This window comes from Loxodonta africana, chromosome 10 (assembly GCF_030014295.1).
Source record: "Loxodonta africana isolate mLoxAfr1 chromosome 10, mLoxAfr1.hap2, whole genome shotgun sequence".
NCBI lineage: Eukaryota > Metazoa > Chordata > Mammalia > Proboscidea > Elephantidae > Loxodonta > Loxodonta africana.
This window is the reverse complement of record NC_087351.1, coordinates 93,582,545-93,595,965: the sequence shown is the minus strand read 5'-3', so window position 1 is coordinate 93,595,965 and position 13,421 is coordinate 93,582,545. Positions and strand designations below refer to the sequence as shown.

Genomic DNA, 13,421 nt, shown 5'->3' with positions numbered 1-13,421 from the left:
GTGGGCCTTTAGAGAAGTTGCTTATGGTTTCGGTAGGCAGATTATTTATGGATTAGTAATATGGAAATGCCATTTTGATTTAGAGGCTAACCTTTGACAGTATTTGGACATTTGAATGATGGCAGATTATAGCCTTCACATAGAAGGGCATGGGAAAACAGGTCAGGGAAAGGGTGGCAGGGTCACACTAAGAAAAAAAAAATTAGAAGATTTTTTCTTCTCATTAATCCCTTGCTTTTGTCTTTTTTTTTTTTGTCTTAGCTAGGATACACATAGGTTTTGACTTTTAATTGCTTTCACTTAGTGTGCTTAGACAAGAAGAGGCTTATTTCTGAGGGAGAAGCCATAATCTACTTAAAAAATCAGAAGGCTTTTTCTTTTTTTTAAACTTATTTAAACAACATAATGATGGATTTTGAGGGTATAGATCCTTGCACTTTTCCATCAGTGAGTCACATTAGTAAGTATATATTTTTTCGGAAAAAAAAGTCTCCATTAATCTTTCAGTGTAAACCTAGCATAAACAAAATGTAATCAAAACCATTTTTGTTTCAGTTACAACTAAATTTATTATTGATAGCTACAGGTTAAAGGATACTTTAATCAAATTCTGGAGTGGAGTAATAATTGAAATAATATCGATCCTAATAATTTACTTCTTATACACAATTTACTAATTTACTCTTTTAGGATTCCTCCTCTGTCAAGAGGGTGTAAATTTGTTGAGGTGCGTAAATTTATAATGAGGATTCTTTTCAATTTATAATTTTGTCGTGTACTGATTAGGGAACCTTGGATAAGGATTTAAATTACGTTCTTCACATTTCACACAAGTAAGTAGGAGATGGATTTCAGATTTTCAGTGGCGTTGATAAGATTTATTTGATATTTATGAAGGACCTTGATATCCAAGTTAACTATGATATAAATTATACCTTTTATAAACTGTTGACTTAGCTGTTTGACATACTATTAAGGTCCATTAAGAAGAAAAATGTTTGGAACAATTAATAAAGTCCATTTTCTTTCTTAAGGACACTAGTCGGAACCTGCGACAAGTGGACCAGATGCTTGGACACTATCGAGAATATAGTAATGAACAGGCGGGTGCTATAGAACAAGTAAGAACATTTATATATGTTTACATTTTCTCTTACCTACCTTTCTGAAAGAGCAGTCTTTGGAGAATGCTTTATTATTTTGTATTTTAAATTTAAGTTAGCTTGTTAGATGAACTGCCAACTAGCTTAAAATAGATAGGATTCTTTTGAATTTACAAGCTTTATAGCAATAGGGAAAGAATACTGAGTATGAATTAAACTGAGACGGGCTAAATTTGGGCCAAAAGTACTCCTCATGGGGAGTTAAGAATTTTAAATGTAGCTTATTATAAGGTAATAATACATGTGCATGTTCCAAAAATAGAACTCCTCTCTCAGAGTCTCTTTCAGTTCTGCTCCACAGAGGGAACAATTTTGATAATTTCTTATATATCTTTCCAGCGTCCTCTATGCATGTATAAGCATATGCATGTATTTCCAACATCCTTTATGCATGTTCAAGCATGTGTAAGCATAGGAACCATATAAAAATAATGTTTTGGAACTTTCCTCGTTGAATAATGTATTTTATATCACTTTCTATGTGACTTTTTGTAGCTGTTCCTCGTTCTTTTGAAAAATTATACAGTATTCCATATTATGAGTGTTTCCACTGGGTTTTTTTTTTATTTTTATTTTTTGCTATTATGAACAATACAGCAGCTACCAGTATTGTACGCAAATTTTTGTGGGATTATATAGGATTCCTGGAAGTAAAACTGCTGAGTTAAGGGGTATGCATTTTGAAAATCTGCTATATATTTCAAAATTGCCCTTTAAAGAATGTACCAGCTTATATTCACTTCACATGCGAGTATAAGAAGGAAAGATACCCCAGAATTCTGGGACAAAATTAATATTTTTTATTAATGTTTTGCAAATTCTATTTTTTCTTAGATTTTGTTAACTCATCTTTTATAAACTCTTGGAAAACCAATTAAATTTATTCCTTCATGTTCCCAATGATACGTATATTATCCTTTAAAAAGAAGATTAATATTACACTTATGCTATAATGATTATTTTTATACTTATCCGTGCTGTACTGGATTGTCATATAACTCCCAAGTTGTAATTCGTGAGTTGTTTTATTCGTACAAAACAAAAGTATAGTAATCAGTATTTGTAATTGTAAGCTAATTGCTTTACCACAGGGGAACATATCTTTTCTCATAAGGTTTTCTACTATTTTCATTTAGAAAATAAATTTGGGCATTTTTACACTTACAGGATTTTTATGACTTATGATGTTTTTGACAGATGAAGCCACATGTAGACTTTGCATATTTGGATAGCTCATGAAATGTTTTAGGTTTAATTACCTTTTTAATAATAGGAGTTAATTCTTTGCTTTCTAATTAGTGAAAAATTAAAACATTTTTGTTAACTGGTAGCAGAGAACAATCCTACTTTTTCATGTTAACTATTAGATGCTTATTTTTGCGAGCAAATTTCAGAAAATGAAATTATGTGTTAGAGAAACTTCTGTACGGATGAGCATCGGAAGCATGAAATGTGCTCTACTGTGGCGTTAAGCCTCAGTGGTAGGCCTAACGTTGAATAATGTTGAACTTTCTGGGGGAATGCTTTTTTCATGGGAGGCAAATAAACTTAACAGTTATTTTATTTCCACCTGAGTTGTAAGTACGTTTAATGCAAAGCCACTCATTTAAAAAATGAGACAAAGGAGAGCAAGAGTCTTCCCTTTTGCTTCAGGCTGTTCCTTATTCTGGTTTCAAGTCTACTTCTTAGTTTCAAACAGTTGGTCTTCAGTGTTCTTTTCCTCCAGCGTACAAGGGAATTATGTGACTCATTGACTTATGTTACGTTGTCCTGACAAAGCAGTGATTTTCACCCTGCCATCTAGAAGCTAGCTGGGGAGCACCTGCCAAAATCTATGGGAAGACTTGCAAGTCAGAAAGAGTGTTTCTCATGAGAAGTGATTGTGATGCACCCCTCCCTGAAAATTGCTTTCTTAGTATTAAAATCTTTATTGCTATGAAATATGTCATACCTAAAAAATGAGTATATGTAATATGTCAAGCCTCAAGGGATTTACCTGAATCTTTCTATCTTTACTCTTCAAGTCTTTAAAATGATTCTAGGATTATTCATTTGACTTTTTTTCTTTCTTTTTTTAAGTTTTATTTAATGATAATTCGATGTGTATTCTGTTTAGAGAGGGACCCTGGAGGGTAGTTTTTTTTTTTTTTTTTTGAGATTATGCTGCAATTTCCACAAATCCTCTTGCCGTGGAGCCTGTTATTTTTTTATTCCAAACGTCCTTTAACAGGTTAATTCATTTTAACCAGTGTCCCAATGTGAAAAATATTCTTTTTATAAATAGCTTTTGCTTAGTTGAAATTAGCATTTCTCATTTAAAATATGAAGAGATTTCCAAGAAAATTAGATCAGTTCTTTTGCCTGAGGGAAAACAGGAACATTTATTATTAACTCAGATTTCATAAGTTAATTTATTGCTAAGCCTCAGTAAATGGATATAAATGATATGTATATATTTAAATATTTATTTTCTTGGGGTTTAACTTTGTGAACATAGTTTACCAATGGATGAAGGGAAGAGTTTAGACATATAAATATTCAGCATGATGTTTTCTTTCTGAGAGGATCTACTCCCAAAAAGGGAACTCTGGGAATTGTTCCTGTCGATATTAAAGGACTAAGGGTCATAAGTCACGTGGAGTCTCTTCTTTGACTACTTTTCCTTGGAATGTATAAGGTTTCACTGTTTTTCCCTTGAATCTTTACAACCTCCAACCTAGAAGTCTGTGCTTTGCCTGTAGTATGTGAAGGCCTCTCGGTGAGGAGTTGAGCAGTGTTACAGGCTCATTGATGGGGTCCATGGTGTTTCATAAAGAGATAAACGACACCTGTCTTTGTATAGTCTCTTTGAGAACTCTCCAAAAGCTTAGTGTGCCCCAGGAGCCTTTATCTGTATTAACTCATTTAATCCTTTTAGCAGTCCTATAAGGTTTTTTTTTTATAAGGTAGATACTGTTATTGTCATCATTTTTAAGATAAGGAAACTGAGACACTGGATAGTTAACTAACTTCCGCATGGTTTCATAGTTAGTCTGTGACAGAGCCAAAGATAGAATGTTATTCCCAAACACAGTGTCAGGGTTCGTTTACCTCACTGAACCATGGCTGCTCACATTTTCATGAAACTTTGAATTTGTATTTCTGAAAATTGGGACTTTGGAATCAAAGTTTTAAAGGTTACATAATTGTACATCAATAAATTAGATTTTGGAAGTTATCTTAGTGATTAAAAGACAGAGGCCCACTGTCACCCACGTAGTTAATATTAAAGCTGGTAGAATGTTTAGAATGAGAGTTATATGGAAGCATACGGAAACAAAATTGGAGAGAAACCTGGTCTGAGCTAGAATTGGCCTTGGGCCATTGTCATCGTTGACAGTTCTAGCTGCCATGTAGGCAGCGTGGCAGCTTCTGAGAGCATCAGTTTTTCTCTTCTTCCTATGCAACAGCCATTGTGTTTTCACTAGCCTTTCTTGGAACTGCTCCAGCCAATGACCCATATTTAGGTCGATTGTGTGATTTAGGGTCTTTGGGCTCCATGACATTCATGATCTTAAAGAAATGTCATCCTGCATTGTCTCTCATGTTATAAATTTCTTGGGTGGTCTGAGAACATGTGGGCCAAAGAGGACATGCGGGAAAGGTTTTATTTTAAAGCTTATTATGGAGATTTGGAACACATTATACTCCTGTGCTATACAGTGTAATACATTAGCTTAGTTTTTTAGAATAATTCTAGAGCTGTGTGTGTCTATCCATGATATCAAAATGGAATGTCTTCAAGAAAGAATATTCAGCATAAAAAGTTAATACCTTCTACAGTGGATATTTGGGCTACAGCTGATGAAACCAAAATAGTTAGTATTGGGTATAAAAGAAAAATATAGTTCTCTTGTTTCAAGTTGCAGATTGATTAAGTTCATTTTTAAGGTGAAGATTGACTAAAGTCTAGTAATATCAAAATAGAGTTTAGAGACTTGCATTAATAAGTCACTTTTTTTCTAATTAAGCAGTCTCATTAAATTTTCCCTCCAGGAATAATAGGATGTTGGCCATCTGCTGTGTAAACTTTGGAAGAATTTCAATATTAAACTATAAAGTCCATGTTTCACCTTCTATTTTAATGGGTTTCAGTTGTCAAATATCCTTAGTGGCACCCAGGAGGATAATGTTAATGGGTTCAAACCAGACACTGACCACTTGTAATATCCTGAAACTGAAACTATCCACTCCTTTCTCTGTGGCTGAGCTTCACTAATTTTCCTGAAGGTAATACTTGTTCACCATCTTTTAAAAAACTTTAATGTTAGCAGTAAGAATCTGTAGGAAAGAAAGTTTCATTAAACAATTAAATTCTCCTAAGAGCTTCTTTTTGTACACATATTTCAGATCTTAGGAATTAGGTTCTGAGAGTCTGTTGTTTAAAAATTTATTCTCAAGTCTCTCACAGAAGTACTGGACTGGAAAATAATTTTTACAGAATTTTACTTTGAAATGAATGGAAAAAATGTAGACTTTGGAGTCAGACTTGAAATTGAAAACTGATTTTTCCACTAGAAACTAAATCATTGACTTTGGGCAAGTTACTTAACTTTTTTTAAGCCTGAATTTCATCACTTGAAAAATGAACATAATCATGTCTCCTTCATTATAGCTAACATTTATTTAAGTGCTCATACTGTTTTAGGTGCTTGCTAACCATTTATTTTCTTGTTATTTCTTTATTTCCTCCGGTAATCACCACCACAAATTCTTAATGTAATACCTGGCATGTTATAGACACTCAGTACATGTTACTTACCTTTCCTTGAATTCACTGGGTCTGACTTCATTTGCTGTGTGTATCACTGTGACTCTAAAAAACAATGTATTATTGCAACATTGAAAGTGATTTGTGGGCCTAATATTTTCACTTCAATGTATCTGCTAAATTCAGTAGCTGATATATTGATTTTTCTCCCCCTTATGCTTGTGAGTGAATTCTGTCCGCCCAAAATAAGTAATATATTGCTATTAAGAGCACCTTCCATTTTCGATGAATTCTTATTTACTGACATTCAAAATCTTACATGGAAATATTTAAAAAATTATTTTAAAATTGTGATTAGAACATGTGATGTATGGGATTTTCAATATTGGTATTTCATTTAAAAAGAAAATAGTTACACAAATAAGAACAGTGCATAATTTGAAAGGATTATTCTGAATTTTGGGAAAATTATTATGGACTTATATTTACCTAAACCAGCATATGGACAGAGGTTTAGGCACAGCAGCAGGAGCTAATGATCTTTCAGTAAATAAAAAATAAAATAGCAGCAACCATCTTAAAAATACATTTCAACAACAGATGGTGGAACCAGAAAGATAAGCAAATCATTAACTCGTACTCATGTTTAATTTTACATATTTTTCTTCTTTTTCTCTTCTTCCTTGTTCTCTTTTCCTTCCTCCTCCGCTTTCTTCCTCTTGTTTTAATCATAGAAGATACACAAAAACCGTGTGGAACCAAAATAGTGCTCATAAAATTAATTTTATACCAAGGTCGTTTGCAGTCTGTTGCCACATCAACCTTGGCATTCTATAGAGAAACAGGAAATAGAAGAAAGCCAAGCATAAAATACTTAATCAAAGGGCCTAGAGATATTATTATCCTGGGCAAATTTTTTTGAATGACCTCTTTTCTGGTTCCAGTTTTGTCTTGGATTCTGTCAAATTGACTCTTAACATTTGTAAATGGAAGTAATTACATTTTTTTATATCAACATTATATGTATGTCTACACTTGCAACACAAACCATGTCCACAGTCAGGAGTGCTGTAGACACTGTGAATGTTTGCTAAATACTAACTGTTTAGTGTCAGGTAGAAATACAGCTGACTGGTTAGACAGAAAATATTTAAATGTTTCCAGTTTCTACTGGGCTGTGCAGCTAAGTAGATACAGTAATCGATACATGACCAAATTTGCATGCATTTCTGTATAATCTTTGTTGTGTTAAGAGAGGCATTTTCCTTTTTTAAATAATTTTTATTGTGCTTTAAGTGCAAGTTTACAAATCAAGTCAGTCTCTCACACAAAAACCCATATACACCTTGCTACACACTCCCAATTACTCTCCGCCTAATGAGACAGCCCGCTCTCTCCCTCCACTCTCTCTTTTCGTGTCCATTTCGCCAGCTTCTAACCCCCTCCACCCTCTCATCTCCCCTCCAGGCAGGAGATGCCAACATAGTCTCAAGTGTCCACCTGATCCAAGAAGCTCACTCCTCACCAGCATCCCTCTCCAACCCGTTGTCCAGTCCAATCCATGTCTGAAGAGTTGGCTTAGGGAATGGTTCCTGTCCTAGGCCAACAGAAGGTCTGGGGGCCATGACCACCAGGGTCCCTCTAGCCTCAGTCAGACCATAAAGTTTGGTCCTATGAGAATTTGGGGTCTGCATCTTTTTTATCCCACTGCTCTCCTGCTCCCTCAGGGGTTCTCTGTTGTGTTTTTGTCAGTACAGTCATCGGTTGTAGCCAGGCACCATCTAGTTCTTCTGGTCTCAGGCTGATGTAGTCTCTGGTTTATGGGGCCCTTTCTGTCTCTTGGGCTCGTAATCACCTTGTGTCCTTAGTGTTCTTCATTCTCCTTTGATCCAGGTGGGTTGAAACCAATTGATTCATCTTAGATGGCTGCTTGCTAGCGTTTAAGACCCCAGATGCCACTCTTCAAAGTGGGAGGCAGAATGTTTTCTTAATAGATTTTATTATGCCAGTTGACTTATATGTCCCCTGAAACCATGGTCCCCAGACCCCTGCCCCTGCTACACTGGCCTTCGAAGCATTCCATTTATTCAGGAAACTTCTTTGCTTTTGGTTTAGTCCAGTTGTGCTGACTTCCCCTGTATTGTGTGCTGTCTTTCCCTTCACCTAAAGTAGATCTTATCTATTATCTAATTAGTGAATGCCCCTCTCCCTCCCCCATCTCGTAACCACAAAAAAATGTTTTCTTCTCAGTTTAAACTATTTCTCAAGTTCTTATAATAGTGGTCTTATACAATATTTGTCCTTTTGCCTCTGACTAATTTCACTCAGCATAATGCCTTCCAGGTTCCTCCATGTTATAAAATGTTTCACAGATCCCTCACTGTTCTTTATTGATGCGTAGTATTCCATTTTATTTATCCATTAATCCGCTGATGGGTACCTTGGTAGCTTCCATCTTTTTGGTATTGTAAACAGTGCTGCAGTAAATATGGGTGTGCATATATCTGTTCGTGTAAAGGTGAGAGGCATTTTCTTAGTATGAAGATAAAGGACAATTTGAAATAAGAAAGTGTTTGAGGAACCTAAATGGGATCTCTAAATGGTTTCCAAAATTTTAATCTACTTTAAGTTGCAACATTTTGAATTTTTTTACTAAGGTTGTTGTTTTTATTTATTTTCATTTTTAAATTGCATCTTCATATGTATAGAAGCTCATTATTTCATGACTTTGATAATTACTGTATTTGTGTGGAAACCCTGGTGGTGTAGTGGTTAAGAGCTATGGCTGCTAACCAAAAGCTCAGCAGTTCGAATCCACCAGGTGCTCCTTAGAAACTCTGTGGGGCAGTTTTACTGTGTCCCTTTGGGTTGCTGTGAGTCGGAATCGACTTTGCGGCAATGGGTTTTAATTGTGTGGTGATCTGCTTCCGAAAGGTCACAGCTGTGAAAATCCTGTGGAGGACAGTTCTACTCTGAAACACATGGAGTGGACATAAGTTAGAATCAACTTGATGGCAACTGGTATATTTGTGTGCAAGTAATCACTGCTCCTAGTTTATTTCTCTTAAGGTCTCAGTGAAAGTAATGGTAGACACCTTTTAAGAATTTCCTCATAACTATTTTCAGTGTTATTTTTTCCCTCCTTAAAGAAGTCCTGGAGCCCTTGTAGTGCAGTGGTTAAGAGCTTGGCTGGTAACCAAAAGGTTGGCAGTTCGAATCCACTAGCCACTCATTGGAAACCCTATGGGGCAGTTCTACTCTGTCCTACAGTGTCGCTATGAGGCAGAATCAACTGGATGGCAACTGATTTGGGTTTTTTTTTTTTTAAAGGAGCCCTGATGGCGCAGTGATTAAAAGCTAGGCTGCTAACCAAAAGGTCAGCGGTTAGAACCCACCAGCCTTTCCATGGGAGAAAGATGTGACAGGCTGCTTCTGCAAAGACTGACAGCCTTGGAAACCCTATGAGGCAGTTCTCCTCTGTTCTGTAGGGTTGCTAAAAGTTGGAATGAAGCAATTACTGATGCCGTATATTGACCATTGAAGCTTATGCATGGGGCTCTTTGCCATTAACCTTCTTGTCTTATGCAAGACAGATTTTATCAAATGATTTATTTCTCAGGCATTCCTTTTTGTGGAGTTAGTTCCTAGTTTCCTTTTTAGTTCTAGGTGAGAGGGAGTAAGTGCAGTCTCACTGAATTCAGCTGTAAGACCTCTACTGAATGCATGGAGAAGCTACTTGGGGACTCTGAAAGCAAATACAGGCAGTCTTTGTTGCATGAATTTCAGTTACCACAGTTCAGTCAAATAATGTCAGTCCTTAGACTACATGGTTTTAATTTTAGTTTTCATGGTGTATTAATTGTGAATAGTGGTTTACAGGAGGAACTTTGCCACTTACTCTTCCGTCTACTCATCACTATGTAAATAGCAGATGCATACCATGATCAGTGATCAATTACGTAATTTCTTTCAAAGTCTGTCAGTTATTGGTCACAGGCAGCAAAGTGTGTAGTTTTTGTCTCCCAGTGATAAACCCACATGCTATTTTACAAAAATGGATAACTGAAAAAGAGAATTGGCCAACAGATGAAATTGCAGCAAAGAACAAAAAGTGATAATGCTGGAATTAAAAATTGAATCACATGTAAATGGAATTATAGAAGAAATAACTGAGACTGTGGGAATAGTGACACTGTTGCTATCTGAGCATCTCGGCATGTGCAGTCAGAGGAACTTAGTGAAGTGACTTTTAGGGTGTGACAAACTGTTCTAAAGAGCTTCTCCAGATTAAAGCATCCCATTTCTTTATTCCATTTTTTTTTTTTTAGCAGTTACACTCATTGTCATTAGTAATAATAATAAAACTACCACTTACTGAACAAACAATCTGTCCTAAGCATTGTTCTAATTATTTTACATACATTGTCTTATTTCATCCTCAAAATAAAACCTATGAGAAGGTTATTATCTGATGGGGTAGATGAAAGCAGGAGCAAAAACAAAAGTATAGCTGAGGAAAGTTCTGTCAAGCTTCCTTTTGGTCCTGAATCATGATTTTAATGATCACATCTGTTATGGGGAATACCCGTTGTTGTCTGGATGATCAGTTTTCATAGATCGGGTTTGCATTGTGGTAGATGCTTTTGAGTTATATGCTTTTTTTTCCAGTTCATTAAGCTTGTCAATGAGTCCATTCTTACTCATAGTGACCCTACAGGACAGAGTAGAACCACCCCGTAGGGTTTTCAAGGCTATAAATCTTTATGGAAACTGACTGCCACATCTCCTGCAGAGCAGCTGGTGGGTTTGAACTGCTGACATGTCAGTTAGCAGCAAAGTGCCTTAACCACTGCACTTGCGGGGCTCCTTCAATCTAAAGGCATATATCATTTTTTTCATCTCACTTATTTTATCAGTTTCCAAAATAATGAGTTGGTTCTTTAGCATCTGTCAGTAGTGACCAATGGTTTTTTTTTTTTTTTCTTGAATATCATTATGAACTCACAGGTGTATGTGTATTTTGAAGTGTTTTAACCCTTTGAAGTTATTGTTTTTTATTGATGTCCAGATTGTTTGGTCTTTGGCTAGAGGGCGCCTGTATAACTTGACTCCTAAGTCTAAAAACAAATCTTGATGATTTGGATAAAATAAGTTATAAACAAGTATTGCCATTTAATTACAGTTCCCAGGTTTTACTTGTATTCATATTGGTGCATAGTAGTAATGCTTCGATTGTTTTAGTCTAATTAAAAAAAAAAAAAGAGGAAAAAGAATAGACCTAATATGTAAATAATGCATTTATACCAAATTGAGGTGAAATATGTCATAGCATGTTTTATGATGCCAGTTTTGTGGTATTTCGGGTAGGAAAAGCGATAGAAAAGCCAATCATAACTTGGTAAATGGTGAGGTCATCATGTCAAATGCAAAAGGATCTGCAGTAGTCTTATTGGAGCATAGGTAGAGTTTCAGTGAAATAACTTCATACATCATAGTAAATTAATGTTAAATTTTATTAGTGTCTTTATTTCAAGATGGGTTTGGTTTTACAGTTACTTAGGAGTTATAATCCTAAAGTATTTAAAGTGATTTTAATGATTTTACATCTTTTTCTTTTATCTCTTTGCTTTTTGTGTTTTAGTTCTCAGTTTGGTTTTGTGTATCCTGATTAGATTTTGTGCAATGTGTATTGTGTTGTTAATACTTTATAAGTATAGATTTTAATTTCACCTATTACATAGTTTTGTGTCTTAGGGGGAGGACCTGTTTTTGCTATGATACCTGTTGTAGGGGTAGTAAAAAATTTCTTATTTATCTACTTTTTTACATTCCATTTTTTGATCTTTGTGTATCAGCTGTTAATCTTCAGTGGCTTAGGACAGATCTTCTTAGGTTTTAAATAAAGTTGCCAAATAATTTTCTATCATATTTTTGAAATAATTAATTTTTCAACATCTGTCATTCCTCTTAGATTTTGGGATGACGTTTCATTTCTCTTGCTCTGCAGTATTTTTCCATATGTTCCATGGTGACTTTTTTTTTTTTGGCGGCAGGAAATATGTGTGTGTCCAAATTCATTTTATTCATCAGCTTTTATTTACTGCTTGAAATTTGTTAGCAAATGAGCTCACATAAAAAGGATACTGAGATGTTCTGCTTCTGGCATTCATGGACAGTATTATTTTGAATCAACTCTCCTACTGAGAACAACTGGAATGGTGAAAAATGTACAACAACAACAACAAAAAAATTGTGTGCTTGTCAGAGAACTACCAAGGCAGTTAGAAATTGGGTAGTCAGGATCTGGCAAAGAAGGAAGTTCAGAAGGATGAGTCCTGCATTTGGGATTATTTTCCCCTCCAGATGATGTTGTCGTTAGGTGCTGTCAAGCCGGTTCTGACTCATAGGGACCCTGTGAACAACAGAACGAAACCCTGCGTGGTCCTGTGCCATTCTCACAGTTATTGAGCCCATTGTTGCAGCCACTGTGTCAATCCATCTCATTGAGAGTCTTCCTCTTTTTCGTTGACCCTCTACTTTACCAAGCATGATGTCTTTCTTCAGGGACTAATCCATCCTGACATGTCCAAAGTATGTGAGATATAGTCTCTCCATCCTTGCCTCTAAGGAGCATTCTGGTTGTACTTCTTCCAAGATAGATCTGTTCATTCTTTTGGCAGTCCATGGTATATTCAATATTCTTCACCAATGCAACAGTTCAAAGGTGTCAATTCTTCTTCGGTCTTCCTTATTCATTGTCCAGCTTTTGCATGCATATAAGGTGATTGAAAACACCATGGCTTGCGTCAGGTGCACCTTAGCCCTCAAGGTGGCGTCTTTGCTTTTTAATACTTTAAAGAGGTCTTTTGCAGCAGATTTGCCCAGTGCAATGCGTCTTCTGACTTCTTGACTACCTCTTCCATGGGTGTTGATGGTGGATCCAAGGAAAATGAAATCCTTGACAACCTCGGTCTTTTCTCTGTTTATCATGATGTTGCTTACTGGTCCAGTTGTGAGGATTTTTGTTTTTTTTATGTTGAGGTATAATTCATACTGAAGGCTGTGGTCTTTGATCGTCATCAGTAAGTGCTTCAGGTCCTCTTCTCCAGGTGATAAAAAAAAAAGCCAGTCCAAAAGAGGTGTCTTTGAGGTTCAGAGGCTAAGATCAGAGGTGTTGATTGACTCTAGGGGTTAGGGAGACCAAAACTGGAGTTTAGTTATCCTTCAGCTTTCGATTGAGGCCCCAAAGGCTATAACTAGGATACAAGGTGAACAGAAAATAGAAGTGATAAAGTAGAAATAGACCAGCCCTCCTGAGGACAGAAACCCAACTTTGAATCATCTCAATTCCTAACTGGATTAAGGTGATTTGGGATTGCTAGTGACCCTAGCCCAGTTTCCTCTAGGAGCAAAACCAAACCCCTCTGAAAGAAGATATCATCTGGACTTGTAAATTATCTCTACAGTTTTTCATGTACAATATCTAGCACATGATGAAAAATACTCAG

At 35.8% G+C, this 13,421-nt stretch overlaps 1 protein-coding gene across 23 annotated transcripts in view; it reads left to right on the top strand.

Moving 5' to 3' along the window:
- Positions 1–13,421, top strand: part of CEP128 (centrosomal protein 128) — a 554,311-nt gene that overhangs the window by 39,843 nt on the left and 501,047 nt on the right. For all 23 annotated transcript variants that reach the window (XR_010323199.1, XR_010323198.1, XM_023546439.2 and 20 more), the window contains one exon: positions 1,035–1,121. Coding sequence is in view for 21 of the 23 variants with exons in the window: in XM_023546439.2 (XP_023402207.1) it covers positions 1,035–1,121 (87 nt within the window). In the remaining 2 variants the exon portion in view is untranslated. The remainder of the gene's footprint in view (positions 1–1,034; positions 1,122–13,421) is intronic.